The sequence below is a fragment of the Ischnura elegans genome, chromosome 2, assembly GCF_921293095.1.
Source record: "Ischnura elegans chromosome 2, ioIscEleg1.1, whole genome shotgun sequence".
In the NCBI taxonomy this organism is placed as follows: domain Eukaryota; kingdom Metazoa; phylum Arthropoda; class Insecta; order Odonata; family Coenagrionidae; genus Ischnura; species Ischnura elegans.
The window spans coordinates 61,006,570-61,034,513 of NC_060247.1; the positions used below are offsets into that span (position 1 = coordinate 61,006,570).

A 27,944-nucleotide genomic window follows, 5' to 3' on the forward strand; every position below is an offset into this window, starting at 1 on the left:
TTAGCTACTCAATATCCCTATTTTTCCGAACTAATCCCTTTTCTCTCACACCTTCAGGATATGAGTTATGAGAATGATTAATCTGGGGCTTTTGAGTTAGAACTTTTACAGGTTTAAAATACATACCTCATTGGTCATCAGTTATCTAGCTTGAGGGCGCACAGTATGATCTTTCACAGCAGTCGTAATAGCTTGCTATCCATGGAATTACTAGGTGTATGGGCTGCAAAGCCAATGGAAAATTAATGCCTATCTTAAATTAATACATAGTACGTAAATGTGCCTTGGTTTTCACTATCATTATACCAATTATACTATATTAACGACGACGGCGCATACATGTAATCCCTTTTCCTGCTGTCGAGAGATCGTTACGGCCCATGTCTCCAACAAATCAATTTCAGTGAAGTGTTAGAATTTCGCTTTCGGAATTGCATTGGTAAAAACAGCCTCTACGATATATAGCTAAGATTGCAATATTAATTCGATTTACCTGTTTTTATTAGGTTTTGGAATTCTTCAGTCGCGACAGCTTGGTGGATAAGTTTAGGAAAAAACCGAGTACATTTCTTCTTTTTAACCTTGATGAATATAAAAGAACAGAAATATTGGATTGCTATGATTCTAAATTGAGGGATAATATGGATGTTTCAAAAGAGAACTCTTTTTCTCCGTCCGCTTACCAACCATGCCTAGAATCGGATTGAGCATTCATCAGGCAGTAATGTCAAAAGATACATATATAATGGCAATTTTGCATACTTTAGGAGGCCAAGATTACTAAGACCATAACCAGACCTAAAAGAACCTGCGGTCTATTGATTAATAAAAAAAATAATCTCCCCAAATTGGAAGAGGCTGAAATTGGGGGAGGATTATACACATGCAGAGAAATATGGCATGGAATATGCCTCATAGTAATATGCAAATATCGGTTTTGATCGATAGCTGCGATTATTTGTGCATATGAAGCTTATTTCATTAGGTTTTACGGCCAATTACTTGCTTTAGTTAACAATACCTCACTATACAAATGTATGCAGTTTTCGATAATAATCTTAAGCTAGCGTTAAAACTCAAACTCGGAACTCGAGAGTTTTAGCCCAACTGGACTCGAGTAAAAGATTTTGTTCTCGAACGACTCTACATCTCTTTACGAATGCGCATTGGATACAACTTTCTATGACCTGGTTGTATTTAATGTCAACTTGTAAGCAAATTCGTATAAATATTGGTCAAAAAAGAATAAAACTTTCTAATGTTCACTTGTGTCCAAACTTTTGTGCAGTTGTTACACTTGTATGTATGTGTGTGTGTGTTATTTTGTTTTCACCCTCTTCAAAATTATTGTTCCTGTCCCCATTCTGGTTCCATTTCGAACAAAGTACGAAATAATGGCACAAAAATAGACTATGTACAAATAAAAATATACAGTAGATTTTCTGTCTCAATATCCCCAATAAATTTAAACACTAGTTTTCGCATTTGTAGCGTCTTCTGCGACTTAAGAGACCCGTTCCCTTTGCGGTAGGTACCTCTTTTCACTTCTTTGGTACGAATTCGAGATATCAGTAAAAATACGGGTGATGACAGCTTCAAATACAGGTTTGGAACCATGAAGACCATTTTAAGAGATTTGAGAGGTTGTCGCGAGACAGCGGAGATGCAGACATAAATTACGCTGAGGGCATTCTAGTTATGAATGGAGGTATTTTTTTGAAATTGTCGCGCAAACTTTGTGTAATTAAGGGGTTAAGAAAATTGCACCGGGAGAAAGTTGACGCCCCTAAGAATTTGAGAGTATATTTTCGTTTGGTGGGCAACTTTCCGAGGGATGAAACAAAAGAAACTTCTTTGCTATGTTAAAAGTTGAAAGTTATGGGAACCTTCAATGCAACTTAAATACAAAACGAGGAATATCGAAAAAGACTTACTATTGATTTTGCCAAAAATTATGCATCTTTTCACTGCATCATTTTTTTTGCTGCGTAATTTCAATCGACGAAGTTGCCAAGTAGTGTTTCCCAATGGCGCAAAATCAGGTTGCTCTGAAATGAATCGAACGTTCACTGAAGGAGAGGAAATTGGGGTGGTGAAAGTTTATTGAGGGGTGTGGAGCACTCTTAAAAATGTATAAGACTTCCTTGAGAAAGCAAAGATCACAACGGAGAGGCAGGAAAAATTGTTTTCAAGCAAAGCTTGGATTGAATGACTTCGATGTTCAGATATTGAACTCTTCGATACATCTTTATCGAAAGCTGAGTCAAACATTAAAACCTCCGAAATTATGCTACAATTTCAATTGAAACTGAATGAGCGTTCACATATCAGCAGATTTTAAAGTTTCTTTTAAATTTCAAATTCTGCTTCGGCTTTTTCAAAGTGAGGCTAAATGTGATGGAAATGCACGATAAAAAAATTCATGATAGAATGTGCAATTTTCCTTTTTATCCCTCGAATCATTGAAACCTATGCATTTATACCGAACTACTTCTGCACTTAGTTTGTTTAAAATTTTAAATAATATATAGTAGTAGGAAGAGGTGTTGATATTAATGTGAAGAAGAGTTAAGCTATTAAAACGGACAAATAATTAGCTGCTTATTGAAATTCCATTGGGAAGCTCAATTTTTCTTGCGCGTATTTTTAAAGATTTATTCTTCTGGTATTCCTTTAAGATACGATTGGCTAATACCAGAGAAATGCTTTGTTACATAGATTTTACTAAGGAGTAAGACACTGCCATAGAATGAATTAATAGATAGGATTTTTTTGCCTGTGTGTCTTAGTAAAACTTTAGATAATGTAAGGAGTTTAGGAAATTTTGCCATATAATATATTGAAATTGTTTAAATAACGTATTTTTGCTCATGCACTGGATTCGCTAGCGGTGGGATAAAGGATAAAATCGTTGCCTGCCGAACTCAAGTTCTCGGGTCTGAGTCCCGCCTAAGAAGGGTTCTCGAACCCAGAACATGGATGTTTATGATCGTCCGTTGCTACTGGTTATCAAATCTCCCGATGTAAAGGCCTAGTTGTGCTATTTTTTGGGTAACGAACTTATATTAAATAGTAAAAATAAACGTCATTAACCTCTCTTTAGGAGGTCAATTACACTTCAGGAAATTTACCAGTAAACCAAAATTTGGTAAATGCCGGGGTCATTCATTTTTTTTAAAGATTAGAAAGAAAGTTACTAAAAATATAAAGAATTTATTTGAACGATTTTGAATGTCTTTTTACATATGTGTTGTGACTAAATAGTATAATGAGCAACAAGACGAATGAGGTCCTTTAGATGCTTGACTGACTATTCCCCCGTCGACTTCTTCATGTGTATCCGCGATGACTCTTTGGCAGGATCAGTGTTTTCCGTATCCCAAGTTTCCTCCGTACCCGCCAGAGAATCCTCTGGCGTATCCACCTCCATATCCACCTCCGTATCCACCTCCATATCCACCTCCGTATCCACCTCCGATGCTTCCTCCGAAACCTCCCCTGAGACCTGAGCTGTATCCTCCGCCGAGGGAAGCACCTCCGATCCCGGCACCTCCAAATCTGCCGCCTCCAAGGCTAGCGCCTCCAAAACCGGCGCCTCCTCCCAGTCCTGCACCTCCCAATCCTCCTGCACCTCCAAATCCTCCTGCACCTCCAAATCCTCCTGCACCTCCAAATCCTCCTGCACCTCCAAATCCTCCTGCGCCTCCCAGGCTACCGGCGTTAATGCGTCCAACCACGACTGGCTGAGGGACCACGACCGGCTGGGCTACTGGAACTGCGACCGGGCTGGGAACGGGGACGGGATACGGCTGGGGCACGGGGACTGGCCTCGGGACTGCTACGGGGACTGCGACTGGCTGGGGAACGGGGACGGGATAAGCGCGGGGAACGGCGACGGGGACCGGACGAGGGACTGCGACAGGGATGGGCTGAGGAACGTGGACGGGGACGGGTCTGGGGACATCGACGGGGACAGGGACTGGTTGGGCTACGGGAACGGGACGGTTGATGTTGACTGGGTATGGTTGGGGCACGGGAACTGGGCGGGGAACGGCGATGGTCCTGACACTGGAGACGACGCCTCCGACTGCGGCTCCTCCAAGAGCGGCTCCTCCGAACCCGGCGCCGGCAAGACCCAGTCCAGCTCCGCCGAATCCTGCGCCTCCTAGGCCGATTCCGCCACCGAGAGCACGGCCGGCACCCAGACCGTATCCGCCCCCATAGCCGATACCAGAACCGTATCCTAGACCGCCGTAATTAAGTCCTGATCCATGGGAGAGGCCTAAGCCACCAGAAAATCCGGCGCTATGTCCACCATAGCCCAATCCAATGGCTCCACGTTTCTCCTGGGTCTTCTCCTCGGCGCAGGACAAGGTGGCCAAGGCCAGAAGGGTGACGCAAATCTGAAGAAATAAGAATAAGGGTTGATATTAGCTGTTATTTTATATTTAAGCAGCTGTGATCGAAAATAATAACTCTCACTGAGAACTAAATGGGTGAATTATCTGCTGATAATTTGGCAGCGCCAAGTAAGTGGAAGCCAAATTTCCCATCCCATATGAAAATTCGTATTTGCACAATCAAATAAATTTATAACTTAGAATATTTATAATACATAACAGTATTTTGGTTGTTGTCACCAAATTTACCTATGAGGTCACTCTGAGTTGATGTCTATAAGTCGGTGTTCTTACACCAAATTTCAATTTCTTAAATTTGTTAATTCTTTGAAAATTGTTCCATTGAGTATTCACGGCAGGAAAATCCTGTGAATATGGTGATTTGCCTACAAGATATGTTGAGCAATCGAATCAGTCGCTCGGAGATCGCTGTTAGAGATTTATTCAAAAATAATTTACAGCAAAGATATTATTATGTTGGATATTAGTTTTTAGATATGGAGTGTCGTCGTTTAAAGATGAGTAATGATGAGCTGCCGTTGAAAAAATACTACTTGTGACGGAATAAAACCTAATCCTAACAAAGTGGCTCTAAGTGCTTCAGCCTTGTTCTTGAATAGCCCAAATGATGAGAGTGCTAATGAATGGTGTTTTCCCAAGTGCATTTCCTGAAATGCATTCTCCCCGGTTAGTTGTGCTAGGTGATCTCCATTTTGAAGGTATTTAGCGTTACAGAAGAGAATCTCATTGCACCCGCTATTTCCCCGTCAAGAAAAATCGTCTCCGACACTTTTACTTACCAGGACCTTCATTCTGCTACAGTAATACTCCCGAATGAGTGCCTGAAGTGTGAGTATGCCGATATGCAGAGCCAGCGGCCGTTATATAGCCCAACGTGCCTTCTGCGTCACTTGGGGGAGGGAGGAAACAAAAAAAGGAGCGATCCGCCAAGTGGAAGTTGATAATACTTTCGCTCACGGCCCGGGCCACGCGAGGTCCATAACCCTCAGGGTCCAAACAGACTTAAAAAGATCACCCATGCACCAAAGCCAACCCACCTCCGTCAACATGGGAACAAAACTCGATTTCATCGCTCCTCCCGAAATTACCTTTCGCCCTCGTTCCGTACGTACCCTTTCGAGTCGGCGGCTTGCTTGGCAGGTTTCTTGACAGGTTGTTGTCGGGGGTATTACGAGGTGGGGTGTTACGAGGGAAGAAAGAGGGGAATGTAGCTATCGGTGAGAAGTCTCCGCAAGATGAGAGGGACGAAGTGAATGAAGCAAGTATTTTGGGCTCGTTGACCGGATGAGATGGAGGGGGCTGGTGACGTCGTAATTACCTTACAAAACTCACGCTACCGGTGCGGAGACACACAACCGAATATAACCGCATTCGCAAATCGATCGTCTCCGTCAAGTCGGTCCCCTTTAGTCCTTGCACTTCTCAACCGGTCTCATGACTGATCTCGATTCATTGTTTTTTTGGCCGAAACATCCACGCGGAAGAGTTCGAGTCACCAGATCCCAAATTAATGTCCCTGTCCTTTTCCAAATCTACTGCGAGTGCCCTGCTTTCCGAGTGGCAACAGTCTGGTTCTCAGACTCCACGATGGAACTCCTCCATTTGACTTGATTCTTTTTTGCCAAATATTCCACCACTGTCTCATCGTTTCTTTTGTCTTCCTCCCTCTCCCATAAAGACAGTCTTGTTCTGTTTCCCTGCTCTGCAAGTCAGATAGCTCCTAACTTTCACTTTTTGGGCGCTCAAGTGGGACTCTCGGACTAGAAATATTTGGGTTCAGGGGAATGCGTTCTTTTTCCATGATGAGTGTAGTTAAAATCCATTTTTATTTTCATGAATTTTAAAGATGCACCCTTTTATTTTTCACATTTACCACTAAAGTTTACGAGATTGCTCATTAAGCTGGTTATTTATCTTGAATGGGAAAAAGCTCCGGTAATCGAATATACTTCATGCCATCTTAATTAGAAGTCTTAATGATGTTATTGTCTGAAATAATACTCGCTATAGAAATATCCAAAAGCAAGAATAAAATGCACGTATATTGTAAAATTAGCTAATTAATCAATTTGTAAATTAGTCATGGATGATTAAAAATTTATTGTTTATGTAGGGCATTCAACTTTAAAGGGCTTTACATTTTTGTTAGCTATAATTGCATAAATGACCATGTTTTTATTTTTGCAAGTATGTTATGTCTTCTCTATATACTCCTTCATTACACCCATCCATTCATCGTATTATTGGTCATAAAATATTCAGATGGGAGGATCAAATTTCCTGCGGTGGCAAAGCTGTACTTAGGTTTCAAGGACTTAGCGACGCAAGTTATGCATTTTACTGCAAGCTACAGCATGCATTCTTATATGCGCGAGCTGATTTAATAATTATTTAATAAAAAAATATCAAAGAGCATGTTTGTCAGATCCTGTGAATCTATTTACATGGAAACTCATCTGCTATTCATGGAAGTTTATAAAGTCAAAGTTAAGTCTTCGTCTCACTAAATGTTTGAGGTTGCTTCTCAGGGAATAGATCGTGGGAATTGCTTGGGCATCCCCGATAACCTTAACGTATTCGCAAGTTTACCACAATGCTGAAATGATCCGTACAAGTCCCTGATATCCCTTTAACCTATCAAATTCTTGATTTTGGAGGAGAGTTCATTAAATGGGGCTATTATTGAGCTACTCCTTATTTACTTTCTCTTTTTTATCACCTTGAACAGAACGTAATTTGATGCTCTGAACTCATGATTATGAAATGACGATATACTTTTTTCCTCAAAACTAGGTCGTGAAAGGGATGATTTTGGTCCACTTGTCGTAGTGCTGAAAGGAAAAAGAGATGGTACGTGTGAATGCCTTGCGGTGCTCTGTCGCTAAGCCGTTGGTGAACCCTCTCGCCGTGATTTTGCAACAATTTGCCGTCTTCACCTTCGGTTGACCATGATACGATTCCAGGTAAGGGAGAAGATGTCCATCAAATGAAAGTGTAACGGACGTAATTGGCTCCTTCGAAGTATGCCTTAGTGTTGCAATCACCATCAGAAAGAAATGTCAAGTGCCCATTTCTGCCTTAACTTAGCGTTTCTATCATCATTTGACATTAATTATTCTTTATGCAGAATTGTTTTAGGTATGCGACGGGTGCAATCAAGATGGTTAGGTTTTGGTATTTATTCAGATTATGCATTAACTACTGATTCTTCTACTTTCGAGTAATGAAAATATGCCCTAGTGCTTCTTTACTCTTCTCATTTGCACTATCTTCTATATTATTTCTACTGCATAGGTACCTTTTTTCAACTTACACGCAACCAAACTCTACAAATGAGGTACCAAAATGCACAGAATTTATCAGAAAACATGCGACGGCATATCTTACTTCCTAAATATTGCTATTGTTTCCTAAAATTGGCTTTTAAATAATAAAAAAAAAACAAAAAAATATAAAAAACCGGTAAATATTTCTGACGTTAACGGCGCACAAACTGATATATTTGTTCATTTGCAACAGTATCTCGCATTTTTTAAATAGCTTTTATCAAAATGCGGCTGATTCCACATTCTAGTCTCCTGTTGATACGTAAGTATGAGTCATCATGTGCGTTTAACAGAGGATAGTGTAATTACTTCCTGTGTTGTGTTTAAAGATGTCCTCTCACTTCAATTTGTACATGAACATTCCAATTAAATTTGTACATAAGACCCTGCCTTTTTTTCTACTCTTTAAAATTAGAAACGCGCCTATCCCTCTGTGGACCTGCATTGCAAAGAGCGGGGGAAGCCCGCTGGGAGCGGGCGCAGCACGCTCGTCGTTTCTGTATTTGTATTAATGTGCTGACTAACTGGTGAATTTACCATTTGCACTAGTTTCTTACATATCAGCTGAATCCTTTCCTTTCTTGTGAAGAATATGAAAAAGTGATAGACTTTGGTTTGATTTGCGAGGGTCTTTAAAACGAAGTAGTAATTTAAATTTCACATGTGTTTCAGGATGTTGTGAGAGTAGCTTTGGGAAGGGTTTATGTATGCCTACATTGGTGGGAAGTGTTGATATTTTAAAATAATAATTGGATTTAATTCTATGTTTCTCTAGCATTATTCTAATGCTATGGCATACGGGTCACGCACAACTATGGCGAGAAAATGATCCATCTAAGAATAAAGATTTCACCAATAACTAATCGAGAGAACATTAGTATAAATATTGGTTGACCCCATGAGGAAATTTATGTTGTAGCATATCAAATTTACGAAAACGATTGTTCAATTAATAAACTTGGGATATTTCTCAAACCTGAGTAATATACTTAGATTAACCAGCCTCCTCAATTATTTAAAAGTTTTAATATTTATTAAAGGTTACGTTTATTGGGAAGGAATCTAAGAAGAAGAAATTACAGAGAAAAAACTTAATCCAACCCCATGAAAACATTTGATGTGAGTATTATCACTTCAGGCAACTGGAGGTTATGTGAGAGGTAGCTTTGCGAATGCTTCTTACGACCTTCTTCGATATAAGAGATTACTGGGCAGCATATCTTGGCAGGTTTTTATATTTCTTGATGGATTAATAACTCCACCTTTTACACGACTTGAGGACAATAAGCATAGTATATCTACCTTATAGTCTTATATAAATTTTTCAATTTATAGATTTATTATTTAGGTAGTATTTGGAAAATTTTCAAGTATTTTTTCATAGACAATTAAGTAACTTCTGATTTTTATAAGGCTGTCGGATAAATAAAAGGTATTTCTTACTTTCCTTAAAATGCTAACGAAGTGCATGACCTGTGATTATGAATTATTAAGTTCACAGTCAATTTTGCCCAATAAGTGGGTCGGAGGACGCATAATTTTTCGTTCAAATTTCTTAAGAATTGTTCTTTTATAAGTCCAGATGAATTTACCGTGTACCGTATGGAAATTTTAAACGCCAGGTGAAAATAATTTTCGTCATTCATATTATTTTTATGTCGATAAGTAAGGAAATTTCATGTAATATGAATTCTTGATTATATTAATGCTAGAAATATGTTTACCACCCTAAATTTGCGTCAAATGGATACTTAGAGGATGCGTGACTTCTTGATATTGCTTCACGTTGAATCAAAAATCCTTGTAGGTTTCACATAAATACTTTTAATATCGACCAGTTTCGTTCGATATCGTACAGCGAATGAAACTGGTCGATATTAAAATTATTTATGGGAAATCTTCAAGTTTTTTTTTTACATTTCTGTATTTATTATTATAATTTTGTGAAACAAATGCTCCAGTTCTCTTCGCCACATATTTAGCTACACCATGCATTTCGCCTCCTAGGTAACATCGCTAGGTATCGTCTCTATTTTTGTTTGGTAAAAAAATTTTAGATTATATTTTTTCAACTTAAAAATTGAGATTATCTTCGTGTGCAATTTTATTAGCATAAAAAACATGGATTTATTGTTGCTTACTAGTTGCCGATATATTTACTTCTTATTATACCTGCAAATAAGAGTACCTTGTCTTTCTACGGAAGCGGTTATGTGTACAAATTAAAGGTTTAATGGAGTGTCAGAGACCGTAAATGTTCCAGCCCTATTCTTTCCCTTATTGTCATGTCGTTTCCTGCATGATTATTCCGCATCTTAACTTTCACTTTTGAGTCCGAGTATTTTTTCACGTTGGTGGTACATTTGATATTCATTACTTCTTTCTCCCTAATAAACCACGGTTGAATTAGGTAAGGTAAGTTTGACGACTCAGTAATGACTATTTACTGGTCGAATAGTTTTGGATTATCGTAAGTAGCCTTTTTAATACCGTTGTTAAAGAAATGTTAAAAGTAGCCCTCGTGGAAATAATTACCTTTCCCATGTCAAAATAGCCTCAACTCATAACGATATGCGAAAGCAGAACAAGTTATTGTTGTCAGAATGCACGGATTGTCTATTATATAGATTGTCTTTCGCTCGAGTACCTACTTCATGGTTATTCTATATTAATTGGCAAGATTGAGGCATATATGTTTTTATTTAGGAATATAGATTTAAAACATATGATGTATATAATAAATTGGCATCTGGAGAACCCATGTTTGTGTTTATGGAGTCAAAAAGCTGAAATTTGTGTGTAAGCTTTCGAAAGATTGAATTAGATTTCAACTTGGTACTTGCCAAGTGCGTTCATTTGTGTTCACTTAATTAGTGTGTCCCTATTTATTATGGCTGGTGCTCTACTTTTTAAGGTTTTCTGGGATATGCATCTATTCATTTATGTGTCATCAACTACCCGATAAAAATAGTTTCTCGTTCTTTTGATCTGCCCTTGATTTTTCAATGGCACATAGTTTGTCAGATTGGAACAACCACAGTGGTTTCAATGGCAAGTACCATCTTGACCAACACATCGCTTATAGTTAATTATATATTCCTAAATATAATTCCATCGGTAACATATAAATTTGGCAATTTGAAGGTGCATAGAATAATTTTAGATTCGAGTTCGTGTACATTGATGATAAACACATTCTTTTTTTTACTTTTTTTACATTACCTCTTCCTTCTGTTACACGAGAAACACTGTTTTTCTTTCACTCATAAGCATAAGATAAGTTTTAGAACCTGTTGAGTTAAAATATTCAGTAACTTATATTATTAAGTGTGTTATCAATGAACGTTGGTATTTCGCGCTTATGGTTTGATATGCTTCATGTTGTGATGTGATGCTAGTTTGCCGAATGGTTGAGTTTTAGCAGGTTATATGGTGATGGAAGTGCAATGAAATTTAGAAATGATTTTCATCGAGTGCTTAGGCAGAGATTCTGATAAAAGTTTTTTTTTGCGTGAATAAATTAAGCTTTCATTGTAAGAAATCATTTTTAATGTGTGCTTTTGCGCAGAAATTCAAAGGAAGTAATCGCCACCGATGCTTCCACCTGCAAATCAAGCCAATAGAAAGATAAGTAATAGTGTTCCAACTCCATACGCCCTGTTACTGAATGGCATATAATTTTTTTCAGGAATTTATCATAACTGTGTCCCAATAAAATCGAAACAGAACTCATGTTGGAGTCAGTAATGTATCGGGCCTTATTATATAACTACTATAATTAGAAATGTATTCAATTTTCTTCGCCTCTGAGGAACTGCATAGTCCGTCCATAAAAAAAACATTGATGATCTTATGAAAACTGTTCAAACTGTTCTTTTTTATTTATTCTGTCATCATTTAGCTGTTAAGTAAGTATTATAATATATGAATGATGTGCTGGTGACATTAGTGGTTTTGCTCTCAGAAACGAAAGTCATTGGGTCGTAACGCGTGAATTTTAAATTTCTAGAATCACTGATCTCAAGCAAAGTTTCCCATATTTCCTTTGCTCCGCCCATTTGAAGCACATTTTCTGGCGATTTAGTTCCTTGCTTTTCTCTGAGAACTTTCTCCTCCCTCTTTGAATTCTTCCCATCGACCATCAAAAATTCGTTCCACCTGCTTTCATTTGGCAGTTTAATACAGGGCTGATTGTTGTTTTGATTTCTTAAGTATTCAATAATTAACGGATTCACGCACCATAAACAGGAGTTACTTTGGCCCAAATGAAAATGATGATAAAAAGTTTTTTATTTAAATTCAGAGACAAGTTAACGTTTCATTACTAGTAGTTCTCACTAGTAACATTAACATTGTAAAATTTCGTGGCTAGAGTTTGACTTGTGAACATTTAGTCACCGATATTAGTTATTTTATCTTTGGTACAGATATGTACAGTGTCTGAAAATCTGACGTCAGTTATTTGTTTAAAAGTTTCAAGTTTGGGGCGTTGAGGATTAATAAGAACTTTTTACATTTACAGATAAAGGTGAAAGTTATAAAACTAGGCAAAAACCTCTGTTTTCGGTAGCAATTGAACTTACCTGAGAGATGCTCCGGAATAATGTGAATAAATTATGCCTCATTTGATGCATTGAATTATTTAAAATAATTCAGTCCTTCAATGCCATCAAGCAATGTAAATTAAATTCTATGAGATAGTTCACAATAAGATGTAATAAACTGAATTTTCAGGATTAGTTTGGAATTATTGCATCATGAAACCTTTGTACATGCTGCATCGCTATTTACTATCACCTTAAAAAGGATTAAGCTCGCGAAACTTTAATTGTATCTTTTATGTAGGCTATATTTTCATTTTTGTTGGAGAATAAAAATTAACATTTAGGTGAGAGCTTATAAGTAATCCATCTAAATATTGTATGTGTTACTCTTTGTCGGCTAAAGTGACTCATATTTGTAAAATGCTTGCGGGATGGCAGCTGGCCAGAGAACATATTATGATACCGATTTATCATTAATTTCACCAAAATTATATCCCGTATTAAAATCAAAATTGGAAGTATCTTATTTTAGACTATACCTACTGCAAGAAAAATTCTGTGAAATATCATTGAATTATAGGCGCGTATTATGCGGGTTTCAACGGATGATATTCGTTATTAGGTGTATTGGACAGGTGTGGATAGGAAGACGAGGCTCGTCGAGCACAAAACCGAAGCTGCCACTGCCCAGAATGTATGCCGAGTAAAGAGTATATTTTATCCATAGTTGAAATGGACGCTAATTCTTTACTCAGTGATTCAACACAATATTTGAGATAAATAGTTTGGCACGGGGCTAACCCTGGATTAAGTTTCAAGTGTGTAAATTTTAACCTTTCAGGTTAGAGTGGTTTTTAGGGGGTCCTGAATTCTTCCTATCGGTTGTCATTACAAGTAGTTGTTTACGCGATCAGAATGCGATGAGATTGGATCGTCAAAACAAGGAATAAGCACGATATGGTATAAGAAAGTATATTTGCCCTTTGTACCTCTCAGATGAATGATACTGGTGAAAGCTCGTTGATGTAAAAATATAAAATATATTATTCAGGAAGAAAGAAGTATCTCATACTGCTGTGAATCGTATTCATCACAATCTGGTAGGTCTAAGGTAGTGAGTTATGAGCTGCTGTGAAAGGATCATAATCATACTGGGTAATGATATGCGCTGAATTCTGACCAAACCACTTTTTAACAGCTTAAACTACTGGAAAGTGGACTGCAGAATGCTCTGCGCTTGTGGAAGTCGAGAATCTGGACGAGTGAGCGGTGTGAAATAACTCGTCATTCTAAAGGTCGGAGATCGAGTCCTTCCTCTGGCGAGGTTTTTTATTCCCGTAATACGCGACCAACAACCAAATCAAGATATCAGGAAGTGGGGAAAGTCGACATAGTTAGAGGAATAATGTACGAAATCCGTCGAGCGCTGGATCGAAACGAAATGATAAAAAGTTTTCTAGAAGAAGAAATGATACTCCAGCCTAATGTTTTAGTTTTTAAATGATAGGAAATACTAATTTGATTAATATATCATTTGGGATTCATCAAAACCTATGTCTATGTTTCATTAACATTGGTGGACATTTCAAACTTGGGTGGATAAATATAAACTCTTTAAAACATAGCTTATCAATCAGCTCCGATGGTACTATTGTATATGAAAATGGTTAAAATTGAGAAGAGTGAATTTTTTTTCGCTCTTGAATTCAGGAATAAGTCTAACAAATTTTTTAGGAACTGTATTATTATTATTATTATATGCATACATTAAATGATGCATACTATGATGGTAATTATAAATTTTCCGTGCCGAGTAGACAAAATTGTAGGGAAATGCATGAAAGCTGCTATTATATACACAGTTCGTGTAAGTCTTACGCGTTCCAATGGCTTAATCTTTACGACGAAGAAAAATATTATCATACACTGTAAAGAATGGAAGTGAATTGAGTGTGTTCATTTTTTGATCGATTTTGAGAAGGTGTTTTTGCTGAAGAGGCGTAAAATCAGCAATAGTGATTGCTTATCTACTTAGCGGCAGAATCTCTGCTTTACGATGAAAGGGAAGTAAAGATTATGGAATTTTAAGGGCCTAGTTTTATATTTTGCTATAATCAATCAATTTATTATATTTTATTTAAATAAATAATCCTGACTATATGAATTTTATTCCAGATTAACTTCTAATTTGTTAGATGTGTCATAAATGTACAAATAAATCGTGCAATATTTATGGCTGTTCTCCGTATTCGTTCTTTTTGATCAATATAAAAAATTTAGCTTTAACAATGCTGCAGCCATTCGATGAAAACATCATAATGGTATGTTAGTTTTATGGAATTAATTTTGCTCTTATCTATTCATGTGGCCATTTCATTAAATGGACGTATAATTTCTCAGTGATTTAAGTTTTGTGCACCTTTTACAAATGATGTTCTGACAGCTCTTGAAAGGAGAAAATTTTCCGGTTCACTTTCTTAATGCTCCCAATAAATCGCTTGCATTTGCATAACTGCTCCTTACGAGCTTTTTCTCATACATTTTCGACAGACTGCGGCTAAAAGGGCATCAGGGCGATTAACCTCTGGATTAGCTGCAAATGAATATCCCCTATGATCCATTCCCATCTTTCAACATTTCAAGTATACAATTATTTAGACCTAACAACTGTAAAAGGTAGCCCTGTGATGAGAATTGCTGTGCGTCTAAAATACTTTAGCGCCCTTTAAGTTTCGATGTAGTAATAAAAAATAAACTAATTTTATAAAACATGGATTTTGTCCTCTGATGCGTAGCTTCAAATCAAAAAGACCATTTATATAAACTAATTTGATCGATTTCTAGTAATCAGTCACTTGAATACATTTTTTCTTACTTGGCGACACGTAAAGTATACATGCACACTGCCTCAAGGAGTGTCAGTTTACGGTAATTTTATGGCTTAATCAGCTTAAGTTTAATACACGGGATGCTAGCAAAGCTTCTGAGAGAATATTTTTAGCTCCGCATATTGAGTGATTACTTTCCTTCCGTTGAAATAAAGGTAAAATAAATTGGACTGCCATTGGAATCTTTTGTGTGTCCCCAACCAATTCCTCCCGAGAAATTTCTGATGGTGTCTGGTGTGGAACCAGGTGTCATTTTTCTGCGAGTGAAAGTGTTGGACGGGCAAGAGTAACTACATATTTATGACTCTGCTGTATGATTTGTACATGAATCGACGAAAGCATCATTCGGTTGGTTATTCGAAATCGAGGTGATATACGTATCGCCCGTTTTCTCTCGGACATAATTAAACTGTCCCATCTAAGAACCTTTAAGTGCTTTTCGTTGTCGGAAAACCTTGCCCTCATCGGAAAATGATGATCAGTTCTCAATCGTCGGTCAATATGCTCTTTAATTCAGTAACCTGCGAAAGTATTGGGAAAATAATCAAGCCCGTTTACTGCATATTCAAGAGAAGGTATTCTGCTGAAGGAATTATCTTGTGCTGAGCTGTCAATGAGTCTTATGATATGAACGTCACTAATGCCCGTCTACTGCACCTTAAATTGTCGCGACTCGACTTATTACGACCAACAGCGATAGCTGAAATGTCGCATCATGCTCAGATTATACCGCGTATCCATCGTGTAATTAATTGCAAAGGACTTTCGAACATTCAATAGACTTTCTTTCGTCACAGCTATATCCTTTGTAATTCGCTAATTTCGAGAATAATTTCGGCTATTTTTTCAAGTGTTCAGAATGCTGGCGGAGTTACGCTGTTTTAGGTCAGTCGAACTAGTAAGCGCTCTTCTCAAATTTTCAACTCCATAGTTTCGCTAAGTTAAGTCAAGTTTAGTTAACTAAGATTTTTACTTGGCCTCACTCAGTCGCTCATTTAGAGGAGCGTTGTTAATGTGTCTTTTTTACCCAGAATTTCTTCATTAAGGCGAATGAATGAAGCAGCTTTTTGTATAAAATTAACTCCAAAGAAAAATTTACTTGAAGTATGACGATGACATTTAATTCACCCCGAATAGTTATTTGTCCTCTAATACTGCCTTTCTTTGATCCAGGGCTTGTGTGGAGTCCCTGAGTTATGAAAGAGATTCATTCCAATCATTCGACTCCATATACTGGTCGACCAAAGTCTTTTTTCACTTCCATTTTTCGCATGGGAATCCAGACATTTTATGATTATTTGTGAGTTTATTTCATTCACTAATATTTAATTACAATTATTTAATCAGATGTATGAATTCGGGATATAATTGGAATGAAATACAAATCTTAAAACATGGGAAATAAAAATGTGAGCTTGATGGATTACGATGTACCGCGACTGGTAGCTAAACAAAGGGTGCCAGGTTTCCATCACGATTGAAGCCTTTGGGCCCCCCCTGCGCCATCCTAGCAGTGAGAGGTGTTTTCGGGAAAGGAATTGTACCGCAATTATATTCTTATATTAGTATAAATTATATTCTCATACTTGCGCCTTGCACTTGGTGATCTCTAGTGTCATCTAACTATGTCAACCCGTGGGTTCATGTGCTGAGAGACAAAGTGAATGATGTTTGTGATATAAGGTTTTAAATTTTATTTACTTTAATTTATATATAAACCAACCACTGTCTCTCATTTATCATAAAACTAGCTTCTTAAAGCAAGTTTTAGGATAATTATCTTATACGTCTCTCCTTGGTAACATTTATAAAGGGCAAACCAAAGTTTCACTTTAATATTTGTTAAGAATCCGCAGGTGCAATATAAGAAGCAGCGGAAATATTTCGGATCAAGTCTTCCCAATCAATTTGCGGTTACTCTTCGCACAGAAGACTTCCTGGATCGTTAATTGGGAGCGAGTCCAGTTTCTCGACTGAGACCGCGGTAAATTATCCCCTCCCGACAACACCCACACATGAACGGAACATGCGGTGCCCAGACGCTCCTCTGGCCCGGGAAGCCACTGGGTAGACCTGTTCCTCGAATTTCCCTTTCTTCGTCTCACTCCCCAATCTTGAATGATGTTACTTGATGTCATTAGTGAGATAGTTGAAGTATAAGCCTCTTTTCCAGAGGAATGCCTCGCCGTAATAATTTACAAGTATAATAATTGTCTTATTATACCCAAGTTTGAATTTTTTAATATTATAGCCGTGCTAAAATATTGACTTGGTTATATCTTATACTCATGTGACGCTGGCTATTATCTTTTGTTTCCTAATTTTTTTTCTCTCGACATATCATTAAGTAGTCTGGAAGTCACCCATTATATCAGCATGTTTTTGCTAAGTCAAGTATTTCAATTATAGCATGAAATTGGAACATGGTAATTTCTTTTGCATGGCGGACGTATGAGCACTGTCGAGGAAGATGAAAAGTAATAAGTGTTTGGAAAATGCTATTATTTACACTCAATCCAGAGGCTTTAGAGGTGACCAGGTGCTTAGTATATGAAAAACATTTGGTAGTGTGAAATTAAAATGGAATTTAAGCATTTAATTGTCTTTTGTCTTCGTGATAAATAGAGCGAAACGCAAAACTAATACGATAATTAATACATTAAGGAATAGTAATAAATAAATAAATTCAACAAGACTGCTCTTAAATTATGAGGGGAGAAGGAAATAAACTTGAAACGATTAAGGTTTATCTGATATGATACCGTAGTAATCATTTAAAATTTTGTACGAAAACAGATATCGTGGGCAAGAAGCTCTAGTTCTGGTTTTTGATTTTTTTTGCGGATAAATGCAGTCATTCAAACATTGCAAATTTATAGAAATATATCTATCCGAGGGTGGATAAAACTGTGAATTGAAAATTTTAATTTTAATTCTAACCTTTTTATACGGAATTTACGCAAAATTATGCGTAATACATATGAATATGCGAATGTGGTGCATAGCCAGCTTTATAATAATGTTTTACCAATGTCAACGTTTTGCCCTCTTGAAACTTAAACCTCCTATATCTTATGTATTTGATCCCTGCAGTCTTGAGGGAATTCGCTTAACTCTAAATTATTACCTGTGTGACCCCAGAGCCAAGTCACATTTATTCTCCTCATTCTCATGCAAATTCGTTGTCTACATATTATATCCTACCGGTTTTCCTACCTTCGTATCCCAATATCCAAATTGTTGATTTCTCTCTTCAGCGCCTCCTTTCGTTGAATCGCCAAACTAGGGGTGGTTGACCGGATGTGAGCACTGTATAACTCCCAAGGTGTTGCAGCTTTCACCTTCACCCATATGTATCTGCCCTGTCACGCCTATTCTCTTCCATGCCCTCCTCCCGCTTTTATTATGCCATTTTGTTCCGATCAAGTGCCAATTACGGACGGCGCGTGACGCTAAGAGGATATCCCCCCTCACTTTACTTCACTTCGGTCTCATATAACGTGTGACATATCGTTAATAGAGTTTATGTCAGCAGGAGAGTTCCTTATGAATTTTGGTTTTTTGTTTCTAGGCATTATGCGGTGCTCTATTTACGTCGATTTATCCAGCCGATGTCATATGCCGAACCTAATGGAAATACTGAACCTTCTAGATATAACTACGTTGTCTTAAATAATCAGCATCTTACACTTTTCAATTGGCTTTATGCTTGTAAATCTTTACACAATAAAACTCATGCTTGATAATTAATACTCTGGAAAAATTATCACGTGTAATACATTTTATTTACTCGGAGTACATTCGTAGTTTGCTTTAAAGTCAATCTCTTTTACCCATGTAAATTAAAACTATTAACTTTGACTCTATTCAGCCATCTATTCGTGCATTAGGGCGCTCTTATGGCGCTTCGAGAACGGCCGAATAATTGAATCATGTCATAAGCTTAATTGTGAGATGAAGTTGGCTAGGATTAGGCAGTTTAGAAAGATAAAATTTTTGTCGACGGAGAATTAGTTATTAATAACTTTGGATGAATTAGAGTGTTCATCCGTAACGTTCAACTGAACAGTACTTGTATTCATGTTTGATCAGGGGGTTACCTTATTTATGTTCCGTAATAGCGACATATGGATTATTTATAAAACTTCGTAAAAATTTATGAACTATGTAAATTATAACATCATGGGTTTAATACACTCAATCCCAAGGACTTTACCCAAGATTGAACTGGCTGAAAATTTATGCAGGAAGATAGAATGGCTTATAGGTTTCCTCTGTGATTTTTATTTTTTTTGTCGATGAAATTTTATGCCCGTTCAGATAAAAAAGTAAATTGTACGTATTTTGGTTCCACGAATTCTCAGTTGTATTCCTTTTTCTCACCCTTTTGATACAGCCAAATCCATCTAAATTATGTCTGAGGATATTTTTCGCTCTTTTTGCATAATACTGCAATTCTGCTTCAATTTTAGTCCTTAATTTCTTCAGTTATCATTACTTCTTGAAGCATACATCTCAGTCCGCTGATAGTCTAATGTGAGCGCTTGACTATCGAGGTGGGTGCTAGAATGCTTTGCGATTTATTCATTGGAGACAAAAACTTGAAAATTGTCTTAACACTTCCGAATCATGGCTGAAGGATATTATTGTACCAGGGGAGATAAAAATGACAGGAAATAGGAACGAGATCCATTTCTTCCTTAATTGGCCATTTGAATATTTCACTCCCCATATCCAAGAACTTTCTCCAAATTTCGAAATCAAACACACCGGAAATACGTGCTGTCATGGAAGTCCATTCTCCTGAACCAGGTTTTTATCCTGCCCCGGGACATTTTAAGGGGTGCATCTCTTGGCGTAAACTTCACGCGCCATGTGGGCCGTGCATTTATCAAGTCCAGCCCACTCACCTGACCGGCTCTTCGGAAACAATGCCTTCTTCATTGGCGGCTTTCAGTTCCTCCGTGGGTGCTCTTATGGGAGTTGCGAAAAAGATGCAACAAAAGAGAACATGGATCAGTATCGGTCAAAGATAGCCCGGTATGTATGCAATAGTGAACAACACGTTAGTTTTATGTGGCGGGAACAGTATGTATATAATTCAAGTCATTATTCACATAGCTATTCACGTCATTTTGAATTTATGTTTTGCTGTAAAAAGTATTTGAAAGAGCGGAAATTCTAGACGCAGAGAAATTATGGCTTCCTTATTGCGGAAAGATATATGTGGATATAACCGAGGTCTCGTCCCATGCTCCACTTTAATAACCCCGTGTTATTGGTTATTACTTATCGTCCTATATCTCAATCTCTCAGGAATGTCACTGCTAAAGCTCTTATTGGAAACTCATAGTATCTAATTCATGCTGGAAGAGAAATTATTCAAACAGTAGCTATAGTTAAATAACGTCAACGTTATTTATAAAGCATGGCACTGTCATATCATTTAATTATTTTTCAGTGAAATTCTCAATGTAGAGAGGAAAAGAGACGTTAAAAATGATAATTTGGTGGCAGAAAGCTTTAGTGGACGAATAGCCGATCCTTTAGTTATTTCCGCTTTATTAAATTCATGCTTGAAACATAAATAAAGCCGGAGATATATTTCTGCAGGACGAATATTCCTATGGAGAAAGAAATATCGACGTAGACATGGAATACTCGTAAGAATATGTGAATTGCCGTTCAGTACTCCGAAAAAAATCCGTGATGCCGAAAATGCCCAATTTAATATTACCCTCTCGTACGACATAAGGCGTGAAAAAACAGGTTTCAAGGTCCATTAAAGTCCAAATAATATTTACCAAACTTAATTTTATACTTCATTAGAAGTCCCTATCCAAACAATATAGTTTATTTTGGGTTCGGGTTAAAGGGTCGGAATGCAAAGTTTACGCTGGAAAATGTGCATTGAGACAATACAACTTTCACTATTTTCCATTAATACGGCAAATTATCCGGCATCTTACATCGCTATATGACCTGTAAATATCGATAACTACTAAAGCTGAATTACTAGTCTGGAAATTTTTATAATATTTTGGTGTTTATTTGTTATGTGAAATAAAATCAAAGTTACTGTAGTTTACTTCGATTTTATGTAAATAATTACGAAAATTAGAGCCCACCATTTCATATTGAAAGGTCAACCAAACTCTGCTAAAAATATTCTAAGCTAAGTTGAAGTGAGGAAAATGCATCATGTTAATAGGTGGTACCATTTTTCATCCCATTAAAAAAATTTCAATTTCGTCGGCTGCTAATTAATCTACGAGATTTTGTAAGAAAACTGAAAAGCACAGATACTGGGAAATTTTTTACATGTTTGCATCCCTGTTAGATATATAGACAACGGCGAATTTACTGAGTTGTCGACATCCAATTTTTTGATCACTATTTTTATACTATGAACAATTTACTTTTTTATCTGTACGGGCATAAAATTTCATTGACAAAAAAAAATAAAAATCACAGAGGAAACCTATAAGCCATTCTATCTTCCTGCATAAATTTTCACCCAGTTGAATCTTGGGTAAAGTCCTTGGGATTGAGTGTATTAAACCCATGATGTTATAATTTACATAGTTCATATATTTAGATACTATTTGACAACTATTTTTGAATGTCGTTGCAGACTTTCAATTACCTTCCTGGAAAATTGTCGGTCGATAATTTTGTCTTATTAATTCGATTTCAGCCCTCGCATCGATGAGTGATTATATCAGGACCTGATTTCAATCCTTTAGAGTCTTCCCTATTCTGCAGACATCAGTAAGAATTATGTCCGTTTAACCTCAAATCTTCAGTCTCATATCTCATATCATCATCAACCTTCTCTCTTCTAAGATTTCACCTTCTTTCTTCTGTTTTTTTTTTCATTTTTCCACCTAGTCAATATTAAATTGTCTTTCGCGATGAAATGCTGATATTAGAAGCTCACTGGGAACATAAAGTCCTTATCTCCGCTGCCTTGCTAATCTATGTTCCGTGTGCTGTGATATGCTCGCCCTCCGGCTGTTCTGTTCGCGACTACATGCGAAGTGGAACCTTCGATGGTAGAGCATTTGCTATTGAGACCCCAGGAAAGGTGCAAAATAATGGCCTGCGGCCGAAGAAAGGTTACCTATCGGGCAGAGAGCTGATTATCATCTCGTTTGAAATGACGGAAAGCACAAAAGACTTTCTATTCAGCGTCTTTTAATCTACATGTTTCAATCTGTACCTGCGAGTCGTATTTCATACCTTATAATCCAGTATCGGCGATGATGGATTTGGAAACTCATTTGGAATCAAATGATTTTGCTGTTTGGATGTGAAATGACCCGTGAAATTTTGGAAACTCGATTTGTCAATGTTTAGGGCCGAGTCTTGATGGGAATAGGTTATCTTAGTATCAATGAATCCATTAAAGTCATTGTTTTTAAAGTCTCTCCTCTCCTTCAATTTGACCACGAATGAATGAAGGGCGGTTTTGCTGAAAGTCACCGCATTATTTATCAAAATAATAATGCGTCTCTCATTGTAATCATCATTCATGTTGTTTTTCTAGGTATTCTACACCATTTGATTGTTCTTATGATCTTTGCGAGATAACAATTTCACTTTTTGTTTCATTTATCCCAATGGACGAGGTGAAGCAGAGGATTTTATTTCTGGAACTCCTTTCCTACGTTATTGCATCATGCCTTCTTTGGTGAATTTTCTCATATTTCACCACCCAATTACAAATTGATTGTTATGCGTTTCATATTTTTAGACTAATGAATGTGAAATTATTATAATTGGAGGCTATTGATAGTTAAAAATCGATTAAGTAGTTCTCGCAAGATATTGCCTAAATTGTTTAATACATCCCTCAGCTTCTATCGATGCCTCAGGTTGAATCTTTTGTAACATGGCTGTTAACTCATTTTGTTCATTGCTAAGTTCTAAAGTAAGTTTGTGCAATCAAACCACATGAAAAATTGATGTGACTAGCCGCTTGGTATGGAAAGAGTGAAATACAGTCCTGGCCGTAGGCTTAAAAATGACCTAAAACTAATTCTATGATTTTTTGTTTACCTTGCCTAAGTGGAATTAAAAAAGGCGCGCAATGTCATAGCGTTTCTGCCAACCGTGTACACGTCTAACTAGATGGTGGAAAAGGACATCTCTGAGTGAAGGGAGACCTATATTTCGGTTTATAATGAGGAGGGAGCCCCATTGTAATGATGACTTGATCGAGCGTGGTGAATTTGATAAGACAGAGATCTTTGTGGAGCGGAGATCAGTCGAGAAATCATCGAAATGTTTCGTGCATATTCGAAAGGAGCAATTGAAAATAAGGACGATGACAATGCGTATCAAACAATGCCCCGTGGAAGTAAAAGGTGTAAGCAGAGTCACGAAGTGAAGTTTTTCTGGGATGATGGAGGATTGGCATTCGCCGACGAGGCGAAGAGAGGCGTCGAATTCGGCTGTTAAATATTTCATCTTAAAAATTCATGACTCAGATTCCAACCTTCGGTCGCAAAAAATGAATTGGAAAACGAAGAATGTTACAAGCACGATTGCAACCATTATATTCTGGAATTCAGACTTGGCTAAATAATTGGCATGGCTAAAATTAATTATCGAGAATGTCGTCAATGCCATGATATCGGGAAAAAATGTACTTCAACCGGTAAGAAGAGTATGAATATTGGGGGTTATATGAAAGTTAGTTAATTATCGAATTGTTTACCAAAAAGAATAGAACTTAGACTGTGGATTCGTAATTTTCTGCCCACTGCGGCTGGAAATACAGCCCATTACTTCAAGGTTATATGTTTTTTCATTGTTTTTTAAAATCTGTCTACCTATCAGATAAAATTATCGGCGTATGCTGCGATTGATATTTTTCTATCATTTGGAAGAGTGGTTAACTATGCCTATATGTAAGATTTTAATTTATTAGTGTCTCGCATTTTTGTCATAGATGCAGCAATATTATCATAACCTTATGTATATGGTGCATTGCAATATATAATGTATGATAGAATTGAATGCTCAATTTAGTGTGGTCGTATTCGGAGGCTCATATAATGTAAGCTAAAATTCTAAGGTCTAAGCCATGTGTCTCATTATTATCGCGGAATTTTCCTTAAGAATAAATACAAGTGATGTGAGGGAAATCTATCTGGATGAGCTCTTGGCGCAAGAAGGACGCCAGAAACTACTTAAAAAATTATGCTTTCTACTAAACTTAATGTCACGCAAGATAAACCTCATAAAAAATAGGTTTATAGTGCATGTAGGCATATTAATCGAATTTATCATTATTGATTACAGGTAGTTAATTGAATTATAGTGACGAGTGCCTAGAAAGTTCATTTCTCAAAAAATGTGAAGAAAGAATATGGCTCTTTGGAAATTGTGAATATTCTTATAAATAAATAAAAATGTACTTTAAAAATACCCTTATACCTACATATTTTTTCTATCTTCGTCGCTGATTGTTACTAACAGACATGAATTTTTATTTTTAAAATTTAAAATTCAATATAAAATGTAAATAAATATTTATAGTGATTTTTTCTGCGTTTTTGTATGGTGATTTTTTAAAAAGATGATTTTAATTTATAAAAAATCGATGGAAAGTTCTTCGTAGCTTGCGTGCAAGTGATGGGTGTGAGGCACTTCAGCCTTCATTCATACATTTAGTGACGTTTCCAGCTTTCATTAAATATAAGCAGTCAGAAAGATTGGAAATTTCATTGTATTTTCCATAGCTCAACAGCATGTCAAAATTAATCAGTTTTACACAAAACTAGAGTAATTGCAGCCTAACGAGTGTGACAAGTGTGAAACCATTTTCTGAGTTGTTGCGTTATTTCAGTAGTTAAAAAAATCATTGATGTTACACATGCTTTGGGGTGAGGAGAGACACTGATGAATAGGTAATGTTAATTTTAATAAGTAAGATTAATAATGAATGAAAAAAGTAATTGAAAAACAAATTGACTACGCGAAAGCACAGAGCGTTCGGGCGATAGAGAGAGAGTAATTATGGACATAAAGCCGTTATTATTACACAACTGAGATTTACCTCTTCCGTAAGATTTTAGATTAAATATGCATCCATAACTTACTTTTGCCTTTGGCTTCGAGCAATAAGCTGATCTTTAGGTAGCATTCGCAACACAATTTTCCTGAAAGTTTTCGTAACTCTATTTCATGGCAATAACTACGGAGTGCAAATGAAAAGTTAAAAAGCTTATCGGCTTTTCATATTAGGAGTGATTCTGTGTGGAATGTGATACATTCTTTCAATGATAGGCAAAAATGTGCTTTGTAGTAACACAGTATTTAGTTCTCCATCGTTGCATTTTTTTGGGTCATACGTCTTTAGAATTCAGCGGTAACCAAATGCATGTATTCTGTAGAATTTTTCTGTGAATATTTTGTAACTTTACATCCTAAATATGATTATTCTTGTAAATGAATAATCGAGTTTCAGCCAATACACTTATATCCATAAGGTGTGTTAGCAATGTTTAAAATATTTAAAGTTGAAAGTTTAAACTGTATATTTTTAGTACTGTGCAACGTGCACTTGAGCTTTAGGCCATTGCCATCAAGTTGCATCATACCCATAGGAATGTAGGAGGAGAAATTTTACTCTTAGGAAAAATATTTCTTCATTTACTCATAAGAGAAGAGGAAACATCAAAGAAGAAATTTCAAAGTCAATTTATATTTACAAAGAAAACTTTATTGCACAACATTTACAGTTGAAGGAAGGCTGCAATATTACATTTGTTCGGAGCATAAGCCCATTTGTATAATTTACAATGAACTTTTAGGGAAAATTAACCCATTGAATACTGATATCATTGAAAGACATGGATGCATCGAGACATTGTTTCGTCGCAGATTGTACTCGCTCTACCATTTTGAGCCACCATACTTACTGCCTCCGCCGATTCCACCCCCATATGACTGACCCTTAATGATACCACCCGTGAAACCTCCCCCAATGACTCCTCCTCCGATGGAACTACCTCCGTAGCCACCTCCGTAGCCACCTCCGTAGCCACCTCCGTAGCCACCTCCGTAGCTACTGCCGTATCCACCTCCATATCCACCAGCGTACCCTGATCCGTAGCCACCACTGTATCCACCTCCGTATCCTGCACCGTATGCGCCTCCAATCAAGGATGAGGACCCGATAGCGCCTCCACCGATCGCGCCATATCCTCCTAGGGATGCGGATGCTCCTCCGTTAACGACAACTGGAGATGGAACGGGAACAGGCTGCGGCACGGGTACGGGAACGGGTCTGGGCACCTGAACCGGGACGGGGTGAGGCACGGATACAGGATAAGGCCTGGGTACGGCCACTGGGACTGGGTGCGGGACCCTCACGGGATAAGGCCTGGGGACGGCCACGGGGACGGGTCTGTCGACCTGGACGGGAACGGGGTGCGGGACGGACACAGGGTAGGGTCTCGGGACAGTTACAGGGTACGGCTGAGGGACTGGGACGGGCACTGGTCGGCTTACGGGGACGGGAACTGGGTGTGGGACTGGGTATGGGCGGTTGACCGTCACGGTCTTAACGGCGGGTGCGGCTGCGACGGCACCTCCGGCCAGACCACCTTCGAAAGCACCGCCGACGATGCCGCTTCCGATTCCAATGCCACCTCCGATTGAGCTTCCCAATCCAATGTCGCCTCCGATCCCTTGGCCGATTGCACTTGCTCCTCCGAGACCGTATCCGCCGCCTAGACCGTATCCGCCGCCTTGACCGTATCCGCCGCCTAGACCGTATCCGCCGCCTAGACCGTATCCGCCGCCTTGACCGTATCCGCCGCCTAGACCGTATCCGCCGCCTTGACCGTATCCGCCGCCTAGACCGTATCCGCCGCCTAGACCGTATCCGCCGCCTGAACCGTACCCGCCGCTGACACCGTATCCAGCGCCTCCAATTCCATTATAGGCTCCATCTCCGATTCCGAATCCACCAACGCCTCCAATTCCACCTATCCCACCGGATTCACCAAAGATGCCTCGTTTGTCCTTCTTCTGTGGCTGCTCGTCTGCGACATTTTTCGCCACGGTAGCTGCCGCCAAGAGGACTATTAGGGCCTGTGGATGGAATAATTTGAGTTTATTAAGATTATTTCTCCAATTTTAGGTTATGCATTCTGAGCGCAGGTGAATTAATGAATAAAATAATAGTGATTAAGTTTCCGTTACATCACTGATTTTAAGTTTTCATTGGCTCATGATATTATTATGCTTCAAAAACATCATCTCAGTATAACAATGGGAAGTAACGTATTCAATTGGAATAAGTAATGCACTTAAAAATAATAGTTTAAAAGTGAAAGAATTTTGAATAAGAATAAAATTTGAAAAAGAGTAGAATTTTGCGAAATTTTGGTCGAAATCAAAAGTTTGGTTTGGTTTGAAAATAATTAGTAGATTCGTGTAAAGCGCTAGGCTAAGATTTAGTGCTTGGTTAAACAGTGAATTTTGTCTCGTGATATTCCGCTCTGCAATGAGAGCTGCGAGAAAGATTCTGGCTATTCGAGCACTATACTCACGAAGGCTTTCATGGTGTCCTTTCTCGATGCAGAGGAGATGTGCACCGTTAGATGGCTCAAGGAGCGAGTGTGGTTATAGTAGGCTTATCGTACCCCTTTTATATCAGACGAAAACGATTTCGAGTACGTACAGTTGTGGTGGAGCATCGGTCCCACTTTTTCCCCCATGATCTCACCTTTCACCCCCACCCTACGC

At 37.8% G+C, this 27,944-nt stretch overlaps 1 protein-coding gene across 1 annotated transcript; it reads right to left on the reverse strand.

Annotated features, from left to right (window-relative positions):
- Positions 1 to 3,255: 3,255 nt before the first annotated feature.
- On the reverse strand, positions 3,256 to 27,804 carry LOC124153166. The gene is made up of 4 exons (XM_046526268.1): positions 27,749 to 27,804; positions 26,089 to 27,287; positions 22,422 to 22,653; positions 3,256 to 4,403 (listed from the first exon to the last, which is right to left on the reverse strand). Exons 1-4 carry the CDS (start codon positions 27,758 to 27,760, stop codon positions 3,363 to 3,365), a joined length of 2,484 nt encoding a protein of 827 aa, XP_046382224.1. The 5' UTR covers positions 27,761 to 27,804; the 3' UTR covers positions 3,256 to 3,362.
- Between the last annotated feature and the right edge of the window lie 140 nt (positions 27,805 to 27,944).